Raw genomic sequence first — 26090 nt, 5'->3', positions numbered from 1 at the left:
AAAGCAGGTCTTCACCAGGACTAAACCAGGTCCAAATCAGGACTTAACTCAGAAGACTGCATACTCGAGGCTTACTGTTATTAAAATCATATTAAAACCTTTGCTAGATAAGACTATATACCGTCTATGCATACTAATTCATTTTCAACTCATTCATAAAAGTTGGAGTCTTTCAAAATGAAACTTTAATAACCCTGGGCTGGAAGGGGAATCGCTGACTGTTCGCTTCCAGTTTGCAGTAATGATGCGGTGGATTTTTGAAGTTATTTTGGGATTTTTCAAACCTCAAATATGCAGCCCCCTCTCAAAGTATTTGTTTATTACAATAGCACAATTTAGTAAACAGAACTGGACTTGAGCTGTGATACAAAATAGGGAGTCGAAAAAAAGAAGGACTTCTTGGTGAGAGCCATTACTGTCCACTGTTACTGACTTGTACAGTGGGTGTTTTATTGGCTTCAATACAATAGATTTACAAGGAACTAATGGTCTATTTTTATTTCATTCCTGTTTTGGTTGAAGGTATTTTATGCAATTTGACAGTTTACCTTCCACACATTTTGAGAATATTTCAGAAAAAGGAAAAAACCCTGTACTTTTGTTTTAATCTGAAAAAGATCTGACCTCCCTATCTCCGCCTACTGTTCCTAACTCCGCCTGCAAGGCAGCACTGACCAATCAGGAAGTCCCATGGATACTGTGTGTTGTAATGCTGCGTTCCAGGCAACTCGTAACTGGGATTTTTCCCACTTGAAAATAATGAGATTGAACCTCAGAGCGTTCCAGCTGAACAAACTCACCGTTAGCTAATAAGACGCTAACGCTATCTGAATGTTTCGTCACACCAGAGATAATTCACAACATCTGAGCAACGTTTTATTGAAGGCTGTGACCAAAACTTTTGTTAAAGTTTTATCATTAGCTCCGCTGGGAACCGCCATTGTCATCTTCATCTCGTATCTGAACTCGGACCGCTCGGATCACCTCTGAGTTTACAAGTTTATCAGTTCGAGTGGCATTCCTTTATTCCTAGTCTGAGGTCGGATATTTACCACTCACCAGTTGCCTTGATTTTAATGCCTTGAAAAATAAATGTTTTTATTTGTAGAATCATTGCAGGGCTGCCCTCTGCTGGTCATATGAAGTCCATTATTTTCTAAAACGCCTATAAAAGTCAGATCCATGTTTTTAAGATAAACATACAATGCTGTCCAAAGGGTGAAGTCATTTAGAAAGACAATGAAAAGCACTCTTTAAACAATCTCATGACTTTTCTCTTCATTAACTATACATAAATCCAATCACATTACATGGTTTCCTTATTTCACCGTAGCCCCATTACAATGTTACACTCCCTCAACGTCCCTCCGCGCAGCTTCTCCAATAGCGTTCATTATTATTCCGCCTTGTAACTGCTTCATAACCCCAGTCCGCAGACTCAAGTAATTTATAATCTCACTCAAAAGGCGCCAGAGAACGGCACGTCAAACTCCTTTCACCTCTTCCTCCTCTAGCCTTGGCAAAACCTACTGTTACCATAGAGATATACTTTCCTCCAACCGTCTCTTTTAATACTTTTTTTCCCTCCAATCACTTCCTAATAAATCCAGCGATATTTTATGCAACAATTCCAAATGTAGTTCATAAGTGCGGCGCTTATTTTCAAGGTTTGACAATGGGGATCAACTTTGCCCGCCAACTTTCCAAGACTTGTTTAGGATTTGCCAAAAATTCACAAGCAAGCAAATTGATGGATGAAAGTACAGTGTCTACAGAGAAAATATAATGAAATGAAGCAATTTAAGGGAGTGACATGCTTCAGTGTGAGTGAAAATCCCTCGTAAGCATATGGATACAAAGATAGGGGCAAACAAAGGCTGTGCGCTTGAGTGTCGTGACCAAAAATAGCGCTTGACAGACAAGGTTCGGGCTGCTGCGTGAGCTAAGTGCAAATCCCCTACTTAAGGATTCACCAGTCAATCACGGCGTGCTCTGAGCCTGTACATGCACAGAAATCCGGACACAATTCAGTCAACAGTGCAATTACTGATACAGCATGCCTTCAGTGAATGCTTTGGATTGGACTTACTCAGAGACTGCCTTGGGAGAAAGAAGCTCACAGCCCCTTCAAATGCTGCACCTCCACATGCAGTAAACCTGTTCGTTTCGTGGGGTCTCCCTCGCGAGCAGCCTGCCAGAAAGAGAGATTCGGAGCTTGGGCGAATACGCGGATGTCATCCTCACTGGCGACTAGCGAACACTGCTTTGAGAGAGAGAGAGAGGAGAGCAATGCACACTGCAGAATGAACACAGTCTCTCTCGCTCTACCCTCCTCTATCAATGGCTCAAACCTTACCGTCCAACCTCCAACCATCCCCCGAGTTGTTTTTTTCTGTCGTTTTTTTACTTAATCTTGCCTTACCGCAGTACCTAATCACACTAATGTATGTCGATCAAACAGCCAGCAGCGTCTAAAAAGTTGTAAACCATGCATTTAACATCACATTCAAAGACCTTGGGGTAAATTGAGCATCTTCTGAAGCACAAATTATTCCTCCTGGATTGTAATAAGTCTTTAGAAAAAGACCATAGGCTATAAATAAAACATCTCAGAACGATAAAAGGCACAAAACTAGATATTTTCAGCATCGTGACAGTACAAATTTTAATAATTCATGTTGTGAGCCGTTTCTATGAAGTGCCGTGTTTTAATATAGAAATATCACTAAATAACTAAACAGCTGATTATGTAATAGCTTCTACTTCACCCTGAGCGGCAGCGACACACACAGACTGAGTATGTATTGTACATACATACATGTACTTGTATGTTCTTTTGAGCTGTTTTACTAAGCTGGTAAGAGTCAGATTGATATTACAGTGCAAATAACATTAGCATTGATATGGATCTGGGATCGCTCCGGTTTGATTCGTTCGAGAAGAGGACACACTTTTGGAGCAACATTTGCTGCTGATTGGATCAAGCACACTGCAAGTCCATTGTAGTGAGTTTGCGGAGGCATACCGTGTGTTTTTTCATCGTAGTTGAGTTGTTAATTAGTATTAGTAGTTGGCCCAAACTACTTTTGGTTTGGATTTGAACAGTGAAGGCGGGAGCGGTTCAAGATGGATTCTCTTGTGTTTGTGAACTCACAAATACCACAAGAATTCAGCTTGCAGGCAAGATAACTGTTTTACACACTGAAACAAAAATCTGGCTCGCTTCCCAACGATGAGCCTATTGCAACTGTAGCGGTTGACGTTAAATGCCTAAAGTTGAACAATATTTAAGTCATATGAGAGTAAATGTACATTCATCAAGGGTGGTGGTATCAATTGTAAAAGCGGTCGACCACCTTTGCTGTGCCCGATCCCCGAAGATCTCGTAAGCTAAGCAGGAAGGGTCTGGTCGGCACTTGGATGGGATACCGTATGGAGTGAATGAATAATGCAATGTAAAGTGTCTTTAAGTGTCCAGAAAAAGCACTATACTGTACAAAACCAATGTACCAAAGAAGCGAACAAGAGCCATAACATTCAAAGAGCCCCTAGTGAGGTGGAGAACAGGCCAGAATCTGTCGTACATTTTGCCTTTAATAATCAAAATGCTACTGCCTTTCCACATAAAGTGGAAATGTTATAAGTGCAACAGAAGTTTACAATGTATTTTCCTTCAGATGGTTACCAATACCAATACCATCAATCATCTTTCTAATTATTACAATATCATAACAATTGCTATTATTATTTTGATCAAGGCCTGGTGATACTTGGAAGTTAGATGAGGTGGTTCTTGGGTGTGAATCCTTGGATGAGTGTAATTAGGCAAGACACTTCATCCACCTCACCTGTGTGGATGCATAAGAGTACAAATGTCACAACACTACAACTCCCCGTGTTTATCTGGGACGTGGCACAATAGAGCACATGGACTCGTACGGTGATAGAGGCCCATGAACTGGCAGAACAAACAGAGGAGCAGATGGCATGAACTTCGCATCTGCGCCTGAAGGGACGGAACAGGACAGAGGCGTGAGGAGGAAAGGTAAAAGGTGGCAGTCATCCCAGAAAGCAATGTGGTTGTGTGACAATTAAAATAGCTAATGATTCTCCAAATGTACAGAGGAAGAAAGTGAATGTAAGTATAATTGTATTCTTGCGCTTGAATCAAATATGTCATTGCCATAAAGAGATTGTTAACAAAGTCTGCGCCATAGTTCGTGGCTGGTACCAAAGTCCATAGAGCTGCTTTAGCCAAAACAATATAAAAACATAAATAAAAGTGCTACAGAACAACTACTGAAAAAGTGACAATAGTGATTTTTGTGAATGAACCCTCGACTGGTTTATTCCGAATTTGGAGCAGCGCGATCAAAGCCTGAAATTGAACTCTTCTGTGACCTGTGCAGTCGTATCTACCAACTAAGTTACAGCCACCAACTAAAACTATTAATTTGTCTCTGGCCAGAGTTAGTATATTTGGTCATCGCACGTAAAAACATTTAAAAAAATTAGAATTAGCTAAAGAGACTTGAATTAGATGGTAACTAATCCTTCCAAAAAAACCATTTAGAGCTTCACAATATGAGATGAGAGGGTCTTAACCTCTACGATATTCAATTAAATCCATTTCAACACAGTACATTCTATTAAATCAAACCATCAGTTTTGTTTTGGGCTGTGTTGTGCAAAAAGAAGAGTAAATCTTTGACAGATGGAAGCCATAAAAGCGTTTCTTCCTGAGCCCGAATCTGATACTTCATTAAAATCAATAAAATGCCATGAGCATTTCTGGATTGTCTTGCAAAACCATGTACAATTGTATTTAACCAACTGAGCCAAGCCTTTTTATGTGGCTACGTGGCTCACGGCTCTCATAGTGAGCTGCTCATTGCACGGTCTTATATAATGTATAAATGCTTGAGGTTTCCCAGTGTTTTGTGTCGGATTGAGGCTGAAGCATCTTCCTCGGGTAACCTAGCAACAAGACACTGTACTGAGGCTATGAGCTGCTCCCTGTTTAAATTTCACTGACGGAAAAGTGGACTCTTGTATTGGGTGTGTTTGATTTGAAACATGCACGACTCGTAGTTAGAGCAGCCCAATGCACAGCCAAATTATCGCTATCACTATATCAATAATCAAGAAACAATTATTTTGCCAAAACCAAATCAAAAAGTTTTTCATCTTGCGAGCTCACTATGTAACATTTTTGATTCTACTGTTGTCAATAGAAAACATGCTCAAAATGATCATCTAGACACAGAAACTGCTAATTTTGCAGTGGCTAATCAGAGAAAAACCTATTTCAATCTCATATATGGCATATTTGGCTTCAATCAACATCTCCATGGAGACGAGCTGCAGACGTCCCGCTCCCAGTAAAGGTACAAGTCAGCTGTTGGGAAAAGTGAGCGGCTCACAGCAAAGACACATGTTTCTTTGTTCATTTTATGTGTATATTTCAACAATAAAAATATCTGTAATAATAGAAATGCTTGTATTTTACATGATTTCTTGGGTGAAACATTACGCGTACAGCTTTAATAGTCGCAGATCTGGCTGTGAGCAAGCCTCTTCATGGCCTCCATCCTCAGGGAGTGGTTTCCCACTGGTGCCCAGAGTCAGGACGAAATATGGTGAGTCTGCAATTCAGTTTTATGCAGCTCAACAGTCTCCCTGAAGAGATCTGTGGAACAACTTCTCTCTGTTTCAGGCTGAAGACAGTTCTTTCAAGACATCAGATAGTATTAGTAGTATTTATCCGCCCTCTTGGTTTGTAACTTGATTATTTATGTCTTTGTTTGGCTCTACAAATAAACTTGAGTGTGGTAATGGGGTGATGTCCCGCAAACAAACACATTATTTATATTATCTCATTATTTCACATGGACACTGGAGGCAAGGTGGGTGCTTTGCTCGACGGTTTGCACTCGCCTGAGCATCAAACCAACAAACCATAGATGGATGTGCTTTAACAATGGGCCACCGCCTTTTTTCTCTGTTGAATTGATCCTCCTCGATACTGTCTATTTTGTCTTGGTTTTCTAAAGAAGAACCACATCTTACGTAATGGACAGTGAGGAAATTCCGACTGTAGATGCAAAATGCTGCCCTCCGTTGGCGAAACAGAAAATCTTCCTTTGCAAATTGAGTTATCCCCTGTTGATGTTGTTGTTGTTGCTGCTGCAGATACTGACTGTGCTTTAGGCTTCACTGAAATCAAGGGGTTTGAGAAGCTGAGTGTTTGTTAAGTCATTTTGCGCTGAACGATGCATCACTGGTGTGAATTGCCCACCGGAGGCCTGTGACAAACAGCTGGGCTTATGCAACTTCTCTCTAGCGAGTTAATTGTGTTGCGGAAATTAACCGCAGAGACCCAAGAGTCTGGCAATAAGGATCTGGATTGCTGTAATAAATTAGACATAAAACAATAAAGCTATAGGCAAATGCGGTATGTTGCATTAGCTCGCTTCCAGTTACACATTAAGGAACATGTTAACGTTTAAACTCAAAATCTAACTTTAAAATGAAAAAGGTCTAAATGAAGTGAATCAGGTGTTTTTGCTGTGGGTTGAGGCATGACAGTGTAATACTACCTGTTTCACTGTAGAGGGAGCCGTAGTACAGAACAATTACAAGTGCCTTTATTCTTTCTCTTTACATTAATATGTTACACTATCTTTTATTTAGTTTGAACGGTGTCTAATGAAAATAAAACATCTAAATCAATTTGGTTCTTTGTCAAGCTGTGTCAAAATGAAAACTTAGCAAAGACAAACATGAATATAGGAAGACCATGACTAAAACTGGACTTTTTCAGTCATTTAAGCTACTAAGTTTTGTTTTACACCCTGAGATAGACATAAGAGCTTGTTGTGGACTTTTAGGAGAGCGCGGGTCCAGCATGCTCCTCGAACAATCAACAGTGCTGCTGTGGAGAGGGTGACCAGCACTAAGTTCCTGGGTGTGCACATCACACAGAAGCTCTCCTGGACCATGCACACTACATCACTGGTCAAGAAAAGTAATCAGCGTCTCTACTTTCTCCGCAAGATGAGAAGAGCCAGAGTCCCAGCCTCTGATATGTGCAACTTATACGGGACAATAGAGAGCATCCTGACCAGCTCCATCACTGTCGACTGATGAACAGTTTCATACACAAGGCCATCGGGAAGCTGAACTCCCCTTCCTCCCTCCCACCCCTCTTGCCCCTTCCCCCGCTCCACATTCAAGGATGAGAGAAATATAATTTCAAATCATTCACATGGTTTGACAAATAAAAATCTTGAATCTTGAATAACAAAAACATGTAAATCTCAGTCAGATGGAAAAACACTGTGTTATTGCATTATTTTTTGGCTTTTGATATGGACAATTATAATTGTCAAATTTGCTGTTATATCAATATCTGAAATGTACTCAAATACTATGTCGAACACCAAAACACCACCAATCAAGACATTCAAATTCCCCTACAGCAACTTTGTTTTTCCACAATCATGCCGCCTTACGTCGGGTAATTGTGTGTAGTGCGTTTGCTCATCTGTTGTGTTGGGGGTCAGGGTCTTAGGCATGTGATGTGATCAAAAGTACAACACAAATTCCTGCACATGTGTTGTTTTTCTGTCTCCCCTCTATTTGTTCAAGAGGAATTACACTAATAAGGATAACGTAGGCAGCAGTGTGCATCGGGCTTAGTGTTCATCACAGTGAAGTGGTCTCCCCTAAAGCCACAGCAGGAGCAGCAGGAGTGACCCACTTCTTCTATTGTGCCTTCACTCAGTCAGATCAGGAGGCTTTTGTTTGTGATCGTCCACCAATACAGTGCACACCCCCTCCGCACCAACTGCACTAACTGAGCAATATGGTCTATGAACATGATCAAGCAGCTGCAATGATGTTTTACTTACATTAGTCCCGGGTCTTTTCAGGAACCTGTGGAAATCTGCAAAAATAACATTTAAAACATTAAAATACAAATATTGAAGCAAATTAGTGAGGTAGTAGCCCAAATATTTACTTGAGTAAGAGTAATGTTACTTTAAAATAATTTTACTCAAGAAGAAGTAATAAGTAGTAGCTATAGTAGATATTTGCTCAAGTAAGAGTAAAAAAGTAACTGGAGAAAATTTTACGTGAGAACTGATTAACTGTTCGAGCGTCAACGTTTACTGTATGTTTCAATAGTGACAAATTATGAAAAACAAAACATGAAATATTGTGAAAATGTTAACATTTCAAACAAAATACCCTAAATACATATAAACAGGAATCAAAGACTTAAGTAAGCAAAACACAAAAAATACATTTATCCTATTTTATGCGTCAAAATTACGATTTCTATTATTTTTTACTCTTTCTACAAGTGGCACAAGTTACAATTTCTTTTACTCAAGTAAGAGTAAACACACTTCTTTTTAACATTGCACAAGTAAAGTAAAAAGTAAAGTAAAAAGTACTGACTGAAAAAACTACTTGTAAAAGTAGTTTCTTTAAAAGTTACTCAAGTTGCCTGTATTGAGTAAATGTGAACAATGTAATGGCTACTGAAAGATATTTCCATATTGATGGTTGAAGAAGCCATTTTAACACATCATGTCCAGTGTCCAATGTTATTAGGTTGTATTGTATATCTGTAGTAATAAAGCTACTTTAGTGCTCAGCCAGATTTGTTGAAGTCGCTGGATGTGCAGAGACTGGCCCCTGACTCCCACAACCTCCACAGGAATGTTTGTTTTGTCATGGGAGTATCGACCTTAACCGTACTCATTTAATAGGCTAAGTGTACCGATATTAAAAGAGTTTATGAGACTATAATTTACAACTTGCCTCTCGATGTTTGGGGTTCATCATGGATTAGTGAAACGTAGCACGTTTGTTGCTAGCTTATTAGCCAGTAGCACATGGCATTCAAGCTACAGGTAGAGGCAGAGACTAAAAGGTTTGTGCATGTCTATATGTAAAGGGCACATGTTTAACATGCACATGTATCTTCAGAAACAGGCTCTTTCGTCAGTGTCTATGCGACCTATGAATGGATGATGGATGGAGCACCTTATCAGGGGTGCCCATGTCTCCAGTGTGCCCTGCTCCAGATCAAACAGATGTGTGAGTTCATGTGGATGATGTGTGTGTTAGAGAAGTGCCAAAATATGGCGCTATCGTTTCCAGCCAATGGCGAGGCCGTTTGTAACAGGTTTCAGTGCGTCACTGCCGTCACGGAGACGCGCACACAGAGATTGAGGAGACTGCGGGGTCGCGCATATCATCTCGGCTGATGCCTCCTGTTTAACATCATTATGGGGCACCGGCAGCCCTCTCCGGGATGGACCCTGACACGCACACCGACCAGGACCTCCAGGACTTTAATACCCGGATAAAGTCGTTCATTGTTCCGTTACAGAAGGACTAGGGCTGCGGAGGGAGCGGTGTTTGCTGTGGCTCACAGCGGTGGTTGGTGCACTCCCGGCGCTAAAGACAGCACTGTGATCTGGATATGAACTGAAAGAGGATGGATGAAGTGCTGAACATGGGCTGGTGTGTTCCACCGAACCCGCTGTCAATGTGGGCACAGCTGGAGTAAAAGCAGAGGGCTCTCTTCTCTTGGCGTGTCTATGTCCGCTTTCTGCCTAGACCTGCAGGCGTCCTCCGCGGTGTCAGCACCACTGGAGCTGGACAGCGACTGCCTGGAGCCCCGGGGCCCTGAGCAGGAGCCCGGCGGCATGCAGCCTCACCCTCTGCGGCATGCCGGCTCCGGAGGCCTGGGCACGGCCTTGGAAGAGGAACTGGCTGTACTCACCGGGCAGCGAGACGACGAGGAGGAGCTGCCCGACCAACAGGCGCCTGGAGTGGGGCATAGCGCAGACCTGCTGACGCTCTTCCGACAAAAGGAAAAAGACCTGGTTTTAGCTGCTAAACTTGGGAAAGCTTTACTCGAGAGAAATCAGGATTTGACCAAGCAATATGAGCGCATGCAGAAAGACCTCAGCGAGAAACTGGAGGTAAACAAACACAAAACGAAAACATACAAACAAGATGCTTAGATTGTTCCCCTTATTCTTGTATGTTTAAGAAGGGTCTCGTTTAAATCTGTAAAGACCTAAATGACCAAACACTTAATCAACAAGTGTAAACTCTGAACACATTGTACTAATTATAGGAATAGCACTCATCCACTGCAGCTTTACCTGCACTGGCCTGAACTTTAAGCCTTCTTAATGCAGGTTCTGCATTCAGTAGGCTATGCTTAACTTAGCCTATGCTTAACTTAGCCTATGGTTTATATAGCCTCAACTGCACATTACAGTTATAATTGTGTTAAATATTGAAAAACAGGGAGGTCGATCACAACTATTGACTACCCTCCAGCTTCTTTATATGAAAAGCTTGGTGTAATTAAACATACTGGAGCTTGTTTCTAAAGCATAACCAAACAGGTCTCACTGTCACCAAACTGTAGTAATGCTGAAAAATGGAATGATTATGCATTCCCCCTTTCCCTTTAACTTAAAGAGGCACTATGCAACTTTTAAGGTGAAAATAAAAAATCCAAATATTTGCACGCATTTGACCTTTTAATGGCGTTGTGGGTGCAGCATGGCACCTTTGTTTTTTTGCCTCACAGTGGCCTCTATGATGCTCCAGGATCAATTGCTTTTACGGGTTCGAACCAGAAACCGTCCAGAAACTCAAAAACAATTGATTCTGGAGTGCCAAAAAAGCCACTGTGAGGGAAAGCAATTGGTGCCATGCTGCTCCCATAACGCCTCTGAGTCATTAAAAGGTCAAATACAGCAAATATCAAGTCTTTTTTTTCCACATAAAATGTTACCTAATGCACCTTTAAGCAAACAGAAGCCCCCCCTTTTTAGTTTAGCATATCTGCCTAATATCAAAACAACTATCACAATCCCCATTTAATTCAGCCCTGTCCATAATTTGTTGGGGGTGTTTTTATCTGCTCAAAAGCACCGGCTTGTAAAAACTAGAAGTAAAATCATGACAGGGATAAATGTACAAACTCGAGGTGCAAACCTGAACAATTTTCAAGAGGAGGCCTGCTAACTAATGCAAAAATCACATGCATTTCAGAACATGCTTGTAGAGTAAGACCCCAGGGAGACATAATATTGCCTTCAGAGGCAAATCATTATTATGTTTACAATCCCAGTAGTCCCAGTAGTGTGCGCACATGCCGTATTAATCCTGTTGCTGACCATGGCTTACCGTGTTGACTGTACATCTGCTCAGCCCTTTGATCCAGATTTATCCGAATAAATCTCCTCCCGATATAAAAGACTGCCCCATCATTGATGACATTACGGGCCTCTCGCGTCCTCCGCTCCTGTCCAGACCAGGGGGGCGGACACATGTTCCCATTGTTTTGTTTCTGCTTTCATCTCTTCCTTTGTTGATCCATTTGCAGAGAGAGGAAAATAGCAGCCCTGGAGTGGACAGCTGCTATGTTGAGCACTCATTTGCCAAAACGGGCTTCTGTTAAAAAGTGGATAGTCTCAGAATAACAAAAACATCTATGTAATGAACGGGAATTGCTATTTCGGTTGTCACGAAGGTCACACAAAGTGCCACCTAAGGAAAGGAATTGGCTCTCTGAGTGCCATCAAGACTAAACCAGGCAAAACCATGACTGGTGTCGTTCTAAACTAGGACTAATCCACAGGAGGCTAATCATGACAGAAATTAGTTCTAAATTATCGTTATTTTAGAGTCTGTTTGTGAGTGCACTAACAGGTTAGTTATTACGTGTATGTTCCCAAAAGTCCGATAACTTTTTGACCTATGCTTCTAACTTTCTTCACCTTTATTGCCTCTGAAATAAAGTTTTATTGGAGACGCTGCTGTTTCCAATTTAGTTTCCTTCACAGTCCGTTAAGTTGACCAAGTTCAAGCCACTTTGTTGAACTTTTAACACAAGCTACAGAAAGCACCGATACTAACGCCTTCGCCATGTTTGGTCTGTCGGCTGTGTTTTTAGGATCTTTCTAGATTTGTGAGCTCGGTGCTTTTAATAGGAACAGAAAGCTATTCATAAAATAATATCATTCAGAAAGTAATGAGTGGCTTGTTGCTGTTGCTTCTAAAGAAAGTGGGAGTATATCTTTTATCTGAAAGTGTGTTTTCTTTCCAAATATTTTCCAAATTCAGCAATAATGAAATTCCTTCAACCATTAGTTTTCTTGTCAGTACATTGTCACACATATTCCAAACATTGCTTCTCCCAATTCAGATGTTTTTACAATACAGATCACAAAAGGCTGCAGCTATTTTGGTCATGCTCTCTTTAAATAAATATTCCATCGGGGGGACTTAAACTCAGTTTGAAAATGTGCTACAGGGCAGGGGTTTACAAACTTTTTTTTGGCCAGGACCCCAGAATCTGCCACCCCCATTGTTATTATTTTTTTTTTAGAAATGATTGCCTCTTATGCTTATTTAGGGCAGGAAAAAAGCATTTTACTATCAAGTTAATATGTATTTAAATGGTTTATTTAAATGTTGAATAGATTTTTTTTTACACCAAATAACAGCTTGAAGTCATACTAAATACAGTAGATTTTTTCTTTTTATTTCATCTTGAAATCCTCTTGGTTCCATCACTTTTGGTTCCACTGCTCTCGGGCGCAGGCGTGTTCTGAAATGCCTGTAATTCAATGTTCTATCAAATGCTTTGGGACAGGTTCAAATGACCCAAATCTTAATTTTAAGAAAATCACAAATCGAATTACAATTACAATGCATTTTTTGCAATCTTAAAGCCACATTACCTAAAAATTCACTAAATAAATACAATAAAATACAAGAATTTATTTAATTACGGTTTATCATTGCAGAATAATACCTAAAGAATGACCAAACAAACGTGTGTTTGCAGTGAGCGGCTCATCTCTCCTAAGACCTGACTTGTAACTTTATTGGGAGGGGGGACGTCTCCAGCTCGTCTCCATGGAGATGTTGATTAAAGGCAGTCAAAAATCATCCATATCCATTCTTTGTTTACCCGCTGCATAAATAGCATTTTCTGTGTTCAGCATAGCATCATCCAACATGTTACGCAGTGTGCAATTAACTTTTGTTTTATCAGCTCTGTGAGCAGGAGAAGCATTGTGGTTTTGGTACTAGTATACTAGTATTTGGCATCTTATAAGGTGAAAAACCCATAATGTCAGTTTAAAGCCTGGGTAACTTGCTACTCCTGAAATAAAGTTGATGGATTTCTCCTTCAAATAATCAACATTATTGATAGAAATAGAAATATATTGATGTAGTGCACTTAACTACGACTGTAAGTACTGAAGAATTACCACAGTAAGTACTGGGGAATTACTGTCAGCCAGGTTTGAATGTCTCATGTGTGTTTTCAGCATTTGGAGCAGGAGAAGCACGAGTTGCGGCGACGTCTGGAGAGCAGGGAGGGGGAGTGGGAGGGGCGCGTGGCGGAGCTGGAGTCGGACGTCCTGCACCTTCAGGAGGAGCTGGAGAGACACCAGGTCCAGCTCCGAGACTCGGACCGGGACAAGAGCCAGGCCATCAGGGAACTGTCGGAGCAGAACCACCGGCTGCTGGAGCAACTCAACAGGGTGAGTGCAAGGAGTGTCCTGAAACCTTTGGCTTTGAGATTTAAAGTGGATGGTCTGAAGTGGAAGTATTATCTGATCTGCTCGGAGCTGAGAGCAAAGATTCACTTTAGAAGTAAGTAATAGTTGCAGTTGGATCAAAAGTGTGATTTGAATAGTTGCAATGTAAAAAAAACTAAACAATGACAGACCCTGTAAAATTACTGCTCTTCAATCTGTTTTGAAATATAGTGAGCTTTGCATTATTTCATTTCAGTTTTCTCTCAAATGTTCCAATTATATTTCAGAAGCCATGCAGCCCTAAATTTAAGAATGTATGTAATGTTTTTCTTCTAAAAGAGAGCTCACTTAATTTTCCCTCAAAAAAGTATATTGTAAAACAAACACATTAGACCAGCTGCAGCTTAAATATATACTGTGTTTATATCAGTATTGAATCCTGAAAAACCACGACTGCACTGGGATTGTTGGTGTTGGGCTAGAAATTAGTTGAATTTCAACTTCATTCCTTGTTTGAGAAAGGGCAGAAATAGGGTACAGCAGGGTTTTAAGTGGATCATCTTGTCTGCTCTGTTGGTGAATTGTCTTTTTTTCGGGGGGACTTTGAACATACAGCACCAGTTTTGAAGTACTTTTTTTTATGTATTGCTTTTTCTTTTATTTCAAGACTATGTACATTGTAGATTCTCCCTGAAGACATTCATTCAAACAAAAAAGGTTGACACAAATTCTTCAAAACAGCCGCCTTTTGCTTTGATTACTGCGTTGCACTTTTGACATTTTCTCAGTGTGCTTCACGATGTAACTGTTAGTCACCAAATGGTTTTCACGTCACAGACTTTTGAAAACTAGGGCTACACAACATATCACACAAAATATCGTATCGCGATATTAAGTGATGCAATATCCGTATCGCAAGAAGCCAAAATATATCGCAGCATCACTTAGGTCTTCATCTGACAGAGATAGACATATTTTTTTGCAAACTCCGCAAAAAACAAACAATGTATTGAAGTTATAAATGTGTAAAAGTTCAGTTTTAGTTAAACATTTACTACCATAGTGCAATTTTAGTCTTGTTTTGGTCCCGATGTAGTGTTTTTTAAGTCTTGTTTTGATACAAATGAAAAACTAGTTTATTGAAATGGTTTAGTGAAATATCGCAATAATATCGCAATATTGCACAGCCGTATCGCATATAACGTTACTTCAATATCATTCAGCCCTATTGAAAACCATTTCAGGCGATGATGACCTTATGAAGCTCATTGAGAATTTGAAGAATTTAAGAGATAAAACATATTTTGAGTTATTTCACCCTTTTTTGTTTGGAATCTGTGTTCATTCATAGTTCAATGTCTTCAGTGAGAATAATACAATGCAAATAGTGTTGAATATAAAGAAAAGCCAAGACGTGTTGTGGATTTTCTTGCTTAATAAAGCTTAAGAGAAGTTTGTCTAGTCAAGATGTGAAGTTTATTACACAATGCATCGCGGAGAAGTTACACATAACGCGGGGTCATGTTTAGCTCTGCTCTGCTTAGCCCTGGCACTACCTTTATAGGTGAGCGCCACAGACAGAGCAGCAGGACAGGGGTCATGCACAACAAAGGGAAGCGCAGAAACACATAGGAATGGTAATACAGTTGGAGATGTTAATGCAGCCACCAAAAGACACTTTGCATGGGAATGAAATCATGGTGGCGTTTGGGACCTTTGTCTAAAGGTGCGAGGGCCTCGTCTGGAGTCCAGGAAGAGGCCGGTCTCTCTACCTGGTTTAGTCAAAGGCCCAGCAGGGGACCCAGCAACAGGACGCCAGTGTTGTCACCAACTTAACTAAATTTGTCATAACACACGTTAAAAGCGTTTCCAAACTTTTGACGGGTACTGCAGTCGTCATTACTTTGAACAAAAGTCTCGAGTGAGAACATTGGGTTAAGGGTTGGGCCTCTTGTTTCCTTTTCATTTCACCTTAAATTTACCACGTTCTAGTTATGTTGATCTTGTTATGTCACCTCCAGAGAATATCTATAACTTATTAATGTGTATGTCGAGTTTACTGGTAGATTTGGACTGCAAGCGTTGGCTTTTCTTTGTGGGTGATTTCTTTGGCATCTATTGCTTTTGACATTGTTGGTGGGTAATATTTTTGTAACTTGACACTCATGGTCTGTTATCGCTTTAGGCTATTTGCGCTTGACAAATCCTTCAACCTGTCTGGAGCAGTGAGCCGTGTCGCACCACAGAGAGAGAATGTGCTAACTAAACTGAATTAGAGAGGAATGATGATATACAGCGGAAACCAGATGTTTACACTATATAAAAAGACATGCATTTTTTTCCTCAACCAGAATTTACTTTTCCTTTTTTAGGTCAATTAGAATTTTCAATGAATGAGAGACAGATTTTTTTTTAGAAATGTTTTTGTTACTTTCTACAAACATCAAGCAATCATACGCAAGTATAAAAAGATGGAAATGTCCAGCCATCATACAGATCAGACAGGTTCTGTGTCCCAGAGATGAACGTGCTGTGGTCTGAAATGTGAATATCAACCGAAGAATAAATGCAAAAGACCTGGTAAGAGTTTGTCATTATCCAGAGTGAAACATTTTCTGTACCGACATGGGCTGAGAGGGAACTCTGCCAGGGAGAAGCTCTTACTCCAAAAGACGCATCAAACAGCCAGATTGGATGGACACAAGGACACAAGGATAAAGAGTAAGTTTTTGGCCATAATGACCATCATCACGTTTGGAGGAAAAAGGGGGAATCTTGCAAGCCTGAGAACACTATCCCAACTTTGAAATACGGGGGTGGCAGCATCATGCTGTGGGTTTCTTTTGCTGCGGGAGGGACTGGTGCACTTCACAAATATTGGAGCAACATCTCAAGACGTCAGCCAGGAAGATAAAGCTTGGGTGCAGATGGATCTTGCAAATGGACAATGACCAAAAGCAAACTGTCAAACTAAACTAGTCACAAAGTGGTTAAGGAAAACAAAGTCAATGTTTTGAAGTGGTCATCACAAAGTCCTGATCTCAATCCAGTTGAAAATGTATGGGCAGAGCTGAAAAGGCATGTACACGCAAGGTGGCCTACAAATGTGGCTCAGTTACACCAGTTCTGTTTGGAGGAATGGACCAAAATTCCTGCAACCATTATGAGAAGCTTGTGGAAGGAAATCCAAAAGGTGTGACCCAAGTTATACAGAAACACATTTGCTTTGTAAAAAGTAATATAAAACCGTGTAGAAAATTCTATCCCTCATTCTTCTAATTCTAATTGACCTAAAAAAGGTCAATTAGTCAATTAGTAAAGTAAATTCTGGTTGCATGTCAGACAGTGAGACTAAAAGCATATGCGTCTTTTTATATAGTGTATGTAAACTTCTAGTTCCCACTGTCGGTCACTTCGCAAACCAAAATGATACAGCACAGGGGTCCCCCTGGGGGCCAAAATATATTGGCCCTGTATTGCTGGGTTCATTAAACAACAGCTCTAGTAAAATATGTTTTAATTGTGAAAATACTATTAAGCCTGTGTAACAAGTTTCCGCTGCATTGTTGTGATTATATATTCACTCCACACTGGATGGTGATAAGCGACTATGTAGCCACAGCCGCCCTGGGGTAGATTGTACATTAACCACGTGGCTGTAATATGTTGTTTATATCCTAATCTCTTATTATGTCAGTGGTTATTTCTTTAAAAATCAAAATCATAACTCCGCACAGGAATGAGCTAGAGACATTTTTTTTAATTTTTTTTGACATTCTCAGGGATTTGTCCTTTACAAATCGTGGGCCAGATTGAATCATCTCCGCCTGTTGGAGAACCTACATTACCGCAACACAAAATTTAGAAACAATATCTAACACAGCCTGAGCATCGGAATTGAGCAGTCTTTGCTTTTCTGCCTCTGTGGCCCCAGGGTCACTCGGCTTAGCTTAGCCTTGCACGACTGACAAAATACACAAGACGCAGTGCCAAGAAAGCCAGATAAGAAAGGAGGTCTAGTCATTCAGAAGTGTTTTCACCCTCTCATACGTGGCTCCGCTCTGTGTCTGTCTGGCCCCACCTGAATTATGCCCTGTCATTAATATAAAAACCGGGCTTCTGGAGGCTGAATTATTCATATTGATTGGACAGGACACTTATGCAACAGTAATCTGCATATTGACGGACGATTCAAGGGCAATTTCTGGAACAGGTTCAATCAAATATCCCAGTGAAAGCGACAGAATGGAGATGGATAGAGGAGCTTATAGGTAATTGTATATAATCGTGCAGAGTTCTAGTTGAGGGACCCAATGGTGATTATGGAGGCGCTTAAAGTGGTAGTTTCTGTCTATTTTTGAAAAAAGGATGGACGTACAATTAATTACGTGCTGTGTGAACATGAAATGAAACTCACTTTGTGTAAGAAATGAAGTATTATATTAGAAAAATAGGAGAAAATGTGAATAAATGTACCGACGATAAATATTGAGCCCAAAATGTGTTGTTTATTTGTCATTTGTTGAACGATAAGTTGATATAGTAATTATTGTGACAGCCCTAACTGTACGATGTATCGACAAATTAGCGTTATTGCAATATTAAGTGTCACAATAACCATTTCGCAACAAGACAGTTATATCTCGGGCTGTGCAATATGGCAAAAAAACTTTTTTTTTCCTCATATTGATTGATCTTGATTTTCGATTTTATTAAATTTTTTCATAAGAAAAATAAATACATGTAGGCTTAGACAAACCCTTTATACGAGCCTCAGCTCTAACAAAAACAAATGTTTTTTATTTAACACAAAAATCTTCCACTGTCTCGTCCATACTCCAAAACTAGGAGCTGTTTCTGCCAAAGACAAGGCTGTAAACCTGTTGATTATTAAGTCCCAAGACAATTACTGAGATTGACTTAAGTAGGGATTGCGATTTTCATTAATTGGCCAGCTCTCATTATATTGTTTAGGCATTTTGCAAAGACAGATTAAAATAAAAACAAATCATAACTTGAAAATGTGTAAAAGGTCACTTTAAGTCATACATTTCCAAATTTAATTGCATTTTAGCCTTGATTTGAGCCAGAATGAGCATATTTTCAAAACTTGTTTGTATAATTAGATGAAAACACAAATTACTTAGTGTATTCAAAGTTCAGTTCAGTTGCAATATTTAAGAATATTGATTTTTTTTTTCCCCTCCAATTTTGTGGCCCTATAATTATTGTTAACATCTAGGAGATTAAGATTTTTTAATTCCTGGTAACTGATCCTTGAATGTGACCATACAAAACACCTCGAGCCCTGGACTGGATTCTGTGCTGGTACAGAGGAGAGCAATGCAGATAAAATATCAAAGCAATAAAAGATTTGTGTCCGAAAGTCATGTGAACCTGTTTGAACCTTAAAAACACTGGGAACACCACACTGTGACATAGTTGAGAGGCGATTCAGAAGGCCTTTTAAGAAGAAACCATTATTTTGTGTAGAGGGGAGTGAATTAAGTCGATAATGAATAGACAGAAGAGAGAAGGAGGAGGAGGCAGGAAGAGTGACCGACAGAGTAAAGGGCTGATACAGTAGAAAGTGCCAACGATTAAATCCTGCTAAAGAGCTCAAGAAAAAACATCTGCTCAATCCGAAACAGCCGTCCTCCGTTCACTCAAGGAGAACCAGCACGAGGCTCCTCAGTTTCATTTATTGAAACACTTGTTCATCTTTATAAAGTAGATGGCAAACAAAGCAAAATTTGAGTCAACCAACTTTTGATGTTGTTTAAAGGTAGGGTAAGATTTTACAAATATGACCTATTTGCGTCCCCAGATAGAGCAGCATGTTCAAATCCAATCTTGTTCTTACTGATAATCGTAACGTCCCTTTATTCACATATAAATGTAGTTTATGTTCATATATTTTAGCTCTGGTTCTCAGTGAGTCCCACACTTAGGGCTCATATCCTGTATCCTAAATCCATTTGGGAAATAAACATAAAGGGATTGTCTCCCAACTTTGTATTCCCTGCAAATGTCCCTAATCAATGAATGTATGGAGATATTTGGTAATTATCTCAAATACATCTTTATCACTATAGGGCAGGACAATAAGGCAAAAAAACGAATCACTGTTTATTTCATTTTGTCCCTCATATTGATCGATCTCGATTTTATCTGTCCATAATAAAATACATGTAGCTGATGAATGAACTTAGACATATCTTTTATTCAAACCAAAGAAATGGCTGTAAACCTGTTGATTATAAAGCCCGATGACAATTATTGAGATGGACCAAAGTAAAGATAGCGATTTCTAGCCATTTTCGATTAATTGCCCAGCATTACGCTCTTACTGTATTGATCTAAATGAGCTGAAACACAATGTCCGGTAGTTTCACTTACTGTTCCCGTAAGCGCTTCCCTTTGCTGCAAAGCTGTTTCAAGCAAAGAGGAAAAAAATATGGCTGTAGTGAAGCTATGGCAAGTCTTTTAACTCCACAGTGAAAGGATGAAGCTTCGCGACAGAGGAGACAACATTGTAACATGGTAAAAAGCACAAAAAAGGTTGATTTTGCATAATAACCCTCCTTTAAGGCAACCCAGGATCAGATGCACATCCTACTGTACAAACAAAGGGAGTGAGATTCAGAACTTATTTACAGGGTTGTCCTTACCCCATCTACAGGTTTTGTTTTTTGTCGCTACATATATTTGGGTATGATGATAAGAATCATCCATATTATCTGAGATAGATAAGAGCAGCACGACTTGTACGGAGGTTGTGTTTTTCTGCAGATAGCCAAACCCTCCGGAGTATGTGAGGGCTATGTTTTGTTGTGATGTTCTTGGCAGCAGGTGCAGAGGCTGTTTCTGTCCCTGAGGCTCACAGCGCAGAATCTGACAAGCCCCAAACACATCCTGATCACCCCAGCAGCAGAAGCCGACATTTACAGGCAGCACTCACAGCTGAGTAACTCCTGTCTCCTCTGGGAGTGATCTGCTGCTCTGGGCAACTGTGGTCAACCTGCAAAAGCATTGGACAGAACAGTTTGGCTCAGGTCTCGCTTTTAAATGAAATTACAAAAAGTCAGCCCTCAATTTCTTTCTTTGGACAATGGTCAGTGGCCAGTGTCTGAAATCATGGTCAAAATACAAATAGCTTTCATAAATTGGAATAAATAGTTTAATTTGGGTTGAGACTTTTTATGACATGATGTTGTTGAGTCCCGAAGCAACCACTGACTTAAAGCAGTACTAAGCAACTCTAAGCGCCACTGCTGGTTGGCGTAGCATGTTGTAGAATGTTGCATTTTTTACTCATTAATTGTCCGTGAGAGTGAATACTACACTGACAGAAAAGACAAAGGGAGAGAGGGATATTGTGCATCCAATTACACAATGAAGATATTTGTTTTCACTCAAACTTGGCTGTAAATACTGTTTAAGTGGTGCTAGCCCGCTGTTAGCTTTGCCCGTTAGCTTGTTTGCTTCTTCTTCATGATTCCATTAGTGTGTATTGGGTCTCCGGATCGGAGAAGGGAAAGCTGCAAATGTGGTTTTCTGGCCAGAGACACCAGGGGCAGATTAAAGGCCCCCAGTCATCCCATTAATTACCCCCAGAAGGACTACAAAAAGGATTTATTAAAGTAAATAAGTTACATAGTACTGCTTTAAGTTGTACGATCTTCCTAGGCGTCTCTGTGGTGCATGTACAATCTAAAAAAGCACGGCTGCAGGGTTTTTCAACTATGTTATATATATATAACTATATGGGGCCCTAGTGCTGTGATATTGCTATTGAAGCCGACTGAAAGCACCGCGGGCACAGTAAATAGGGCTGCCAGAGGAGGCACAGGGCGGACATGGCGTAGAGAGCTGAGCGAGGGCTTAACACCGTCTTCCTGAACATATCACTGCGAACGCAAAGTCTGCAAAGGTTTTGCGGCTATCAGCTTTCTCAAATTAGGCTTTTTCGCTTATTCCATTTTCTGTTTTTTAGTTTGAATGTTTTTGAGTCAACACGGAGGAGGACAGGGATCGCTCAGCCGGGGATAATTTCCTATTGGTCATTTCTCATCTGCTGGTCTATTTCATTGTTTGACATCAGTTCTTCTGTTTGATCAAATCATCATATCTGTGAAGCTCTTTGTGAGGAGAATCCCTCCGTGACATTGAGTTCTACAAAAACAGATTTTTTTGGTTGCATTTTCTGAGTATCACCACACTTTCAATAATAGAAAAGCTCAAATTGTCCGTGTCTGATTCTCATCTGCTCAGTTAAACAACCGGCACTTTTCACAGTCGGGTTTTCTAATTCAATCACTGAGCCGGGGCCACTGTTTGACTTGATAACAGGGTCGGGAATTTGCAGGACAAAAAGTAAAGCCTATTTTTTACGGTGTAATGTCGGTGTTAACATTACAGAATATAAGGACCTCAAAATGTGTTTGACTAAGACCTGTATTTGAATAGGTAGAAGAGAGACTGTGAAAAAAGCTTGATAAGTTGATCACGTTTGTTAGTGATTGGTATAATAATTGTTTTGGCATAATCGGTTGCATTCACGCTCAAGAAGTAGTTTAATCCTGATGAAGGGCAGGTGCGTATCTCTGTGCAAGATTCACAATTTTGGGACAAAAAAATAAAAACAGAAAATTCACAAATGCTAAATCTTACAGAATTACTTCCCATTAGGACTGCACAATTAACTTTTATCGAATTAAAATTGAGGTTTTTGCTACTACTGTCTGTAACCTAACCTAAAGGGGCTGTGTAGGCTCTCAGTCGCACAGGAGTTGTACATCTTTGAGGAAACTACAAAGTACAGAGGATGACTCAGCAACCTTCATCAAAGACTAACCTAAAGGGGCTGAGTTGTTTGTCCTGGTTACACACCGCCATTCCGCCATTAAGGTCTAATTGTCGGAGTGGGGGCATTTCCCCTATGAGAACTATCCCTAACCTTACCTTAGCCCTAAGCTTAAGGATAGTGGAGTTTACAAACTGAGCAGGCTACACTCAGAATGGGAGTATCAAAAAGTGTCAGATTGGCGGGACGTCGCAATGGAGAGGTGTTGGAATGAGGGTAGACCCTGTTTGTCCTGTCTTTGTTTAGGCCATTTGAGTGAAAGACATGTTTGCTAATCACAATGATCAACTTTGCTTCTTGGCTGCTGCTAATCAGACACTGCAAGACACTGCAGAAGAATCAAGTTTGTCTGCTCTGCTGTCGTCATGAACAAACTGCAAACTATTCTCAAGTTACTACAAACAACAAGTGTCTCGTGACGTGTGAAGGCTGGGTGACAGAATTGTAATTTCATTGTGGACTTAGAGCAGGTTGAGGTGTTCAAAAAAGCTCATCGCCTCCGTTCATCGCCATAAGCACATATCATCTTTACAGCAGGTTTTGAACGTAAATATGAAGAGATTTTTTTTCATATAAAACAAGCAGCTTTTGCAGTTTGTGATTCAGAGAATCAATTTATGCAGCTGTAAGGGAGGGAGAAAGAGTGTGAGAGCGGCACATTTTTTGAGAGTGATTAAAACAGATGCCTCTCTGCCTCTTGCAGATTTGCATTTTGTTGCTGCATGAAGCTGAAATGTAATAACTAAATACCATGATGTTTAACAGCAGTTTCAGAGGTATATGTGCATCTCAATTACATAATATACGTAAGATATTAAAATCGCAAGGAAATAATTTCACATTATATCATTTGGAATGACAGAAAAGGCATTGAACTTTATGGAAGTTTTTGTTTATTGTGAATATCCAGTAAAGAAACATCAACCATAAACCACCATTCAATTCTTAGCAGTTCACCACTAGGCTCTTTTGCCTTGAGCCTTTTTTGATGGACAGAAGAAATGTCGATCTTTATGCCAGTTTTTATTTCGTATTGATAGTTTCAGTAAAGACAGAGATAAAGCAGGACATTTTTGGACTCTTTAGCGTCACCAATCTCACTTTTAAATTACAGCCTCTTAAGAATAAACACGACCTAATTGACTGCACCGTCCCATCATGACTGAGTGTGTAAGACGGATGAGGTCATTGCAGACGCGCTGTTGTTGTTTGGAGTTTGTTGCGTCCCGTTCGGTGTGAGCGATTCGCAGAGCGCCGGGCTGTGACTAAGTGTTGTTGTTCGAAGTGAATGGGCACAGTGTGTGAATTACCTGCAGTCGCACAGACATCAGGGACCGGCTATTTTTAAGCTACGCTCACTTAGGCTTTTAATAGTTTAACCCTTAGAAGGCTTTTACTATAGCGGCTAAATATTACACAGGCCTATAACTATGAACTCATTGCCTACACGTATTTGTAGAAACTATCACTATTTCAAATGAGTTATCACACTGGCTTATAGGCTGTAGGGCCAAAAGGGTGCAATGAAACTAGGGAATAGTGACCAAAACGGATCTTTTGTACATGTTTGAGTCATCTGTTTTTGTTTCTAGGCTGTGAGTCAGTCAGATGAAAGAGCTTCTTACCAAATGGATTTTGCATTATCTGATGTTGTGGCGATATTGTGCAGCTCGAGTGCATGATCTACTCACAACCAGTGTTGGGGTAACATATTACAAAAGTAATGAGTTACAATTTTAGAGCCAAACACTGCTCACTACAAACATGACGGATTTGTCCATAATGTTCGATTCACATGACATATATATTTATTATATATATTGTGCGTTAGATTCCAGCCTGAAATGTATATTGTTGAACAGTCCATGGTTTTATCAATATAGACACATTACGTAATGCAGATGGCTTCAATTAAGTCAGTGCTTGAAAAGGATATAACAGTGTATGATGGGACAGGCTTGTAGAGTTGATGGTCTTTGTCTTAACAGCTCCTCAAAGTTTAATTAGCAGCGTTTGACCTTGGGAGGAGTGAACAGGAAGTGATGTCATGTGCTGACGGGATTAGGCCTAATCCACTGTAAGAGCTGGGCCATATGCACCACAAGACTCAAACACTATAACCCTCAGAGACTATGGGTTTATATTCCCTGGTTGATAAACAGAGAAACCTTTAGGAGCAGCTCTCTCCAACCTGAAACTCAGAGGCTTCCTGCAGCTCTACACTCCTTTGTGTGAGGCTTTCTTTAAGAGTCCAATTGATCATCATCTTACCGGCAGAAAAAGGAAGGTGTGAACATGTTGAACACAATCTCTCTATTTTGATGAATAAAGTAGGAATAAATATAGTAAGAAGGAAACTGAGAGCTAACCACCATAGACTGAATGGATAATGACTACAGTGTAACAAGACAATACAAGTGCAAGCCAGCTTTATTATTATGCCTGTCCAAGATGTATAAGAGTTGTTCAATCAACATCTAGTTATTCATTTACACATTACTGTTGGCAGATTTCTTTATTGACCTGTAATGCATGGCTTGTAAATTGTGTCTGTTGTAATAACAATTAGTTTGTGTGTCTTCATCGTGGACAGGCGTTCTGCTCAGCTCTTAATCTGATCAGAGTGAAACTGTGTAATGTTATTACAGCACAGGATCAGAGCAGGTTTAAACACAGTGAGTGTCGGCAGGTGCGGGGCCAATGAACAACAATAAAGTATCACAATCTGTCTATTGTAGTGCAACGGGTACAGGGACCTTGAGCACTTAGCAGGGGACTAGGCAAGGCAAGTTTATTTATACCGCGCATTTCGTACACAAGGCAACTCAATGCGCCTACAGGTATTACAAGATAAAACTGAGTAGTATTTCTATTCTTCAGCTTCTTCAGTGAGCATTTTAGCTTCTTTTTTAGCTTAATTTTGAACACACTCAATTAAATGCTGAAAAATGTGTTTAGTTGACCACTTTGTCAAAATATTGGCAGGATCATCAAGGTATGGCATAGTCAGAGTTTAAATGAATGAACAAACGGTACATGAAACCAAAATGGTTGGGATCCACTGCTGTAGTGGAGTCTAAACAGGATCAGTTGTGAGGTTTATGTCGAGTTGTAAATGTTCTACAAAAAGGCTAGACTTGATAATAAAATTAATCTTTTTTTTTTTGTCATAAACATTTTATTCACAAAGCAATACAATTGTGTCCTTCTCACAAAACATCCTCTTCAACATTCAGCTAAAAGCACCGCTATCGTCATCAGTCATCAGGACACCAAATAGACAATTTCCTCTCGCTTTCTCCTGCCATGACGGGCTAGCTTTTAGCTCGTAGCAGAAATGGTGAGTCATACTAAAGGTGCTTTAGACATCAGGAGCGTCCATCATGGTTCGATTCATTGCACAAAAGTTTCAAAATTACACTGTGACTCACTCGGTGACAATTACTTCAAGAACACAAAATGGCGTTGCTACATTTGGGTTTTATATTTCTATGACTCAACCCTTTTAGACACAAGCCAAACACATTCATTTAATGTTAAGGTGAACTTTATAGCCCCCTTTATTTGTTTTCTACATTTGACCCTTCCTTCATTGCCACTAGGGCGATCTGTAAGGAGAAGTGGAC

At 40.1% G+C, this 26090-nt stretch overlaps 2 protein-coding genes across 6 annotated transcripts in view; one reads left to right on the top strand and one right to left on the bottom strand.

Moving 5' to 3' along the window:
* citb (citron rho-interacting serine/threonine kinase b) overlaps positions 1–2299 on the bottom strand; it is a 74006-nt gene extending 71707 nt beyond the window's left edge. For 2 of the 3 annotated variants that reach the window (XM_079566829.1, XM_079566830.1), the window contains exon 1: positions 2090–2299. The gene's annotated coding sequence lies outside the window, so the exon portion shown is untranslated. The remainder of the gene's footprint in view (positions 1–2089) is intronic. The other variant, XM_079566831.1, reaches the window with a different exon arrangement.
* Positions 2300–8972: 6673 nt separating this feature from the next.
* Positions 8973–26090, top strand: part of bicdl1 (BICD family like cargo adaptor 1) — a 37454-nt gene continuing 20336 nt past the window's right edge. Inside the window, exons 1-2 of one of the 3 annotated variants that reach the window (XM_079567782.1) lie at positions 8973–10004; positions 13386–13601. In XM_079567782.1, the coding sequence (XP_079423908.1) occupies positions 9618–10004; positions 13386–13601 (603 nt within the window). In that variant the 5' untranslated portion in view covers positions 8973–9617. The remainder of the gene's footprint in view (positions 10005–13385; positions 13602–26090) is intronic. The other 2 variants (XM_079567781.1, XR_013793456.1) reach the window with 2 other exon arrangements.

The sequence above is a fragment of the Gobius niger genome (genome assembly GCF_951799975.1).
Source record: "Gobius niger genome assembly, chromosome: 1".
Taxonomy (NCBI): Eukaryota; Metazoa; Chordata; class Actinopteri; order Gobiiformes; family Gobiidae; genus Gobius; species Gobius niger.
This window is presented reverse-complemented; position numbering and strand designations above follow the sequence as displayed.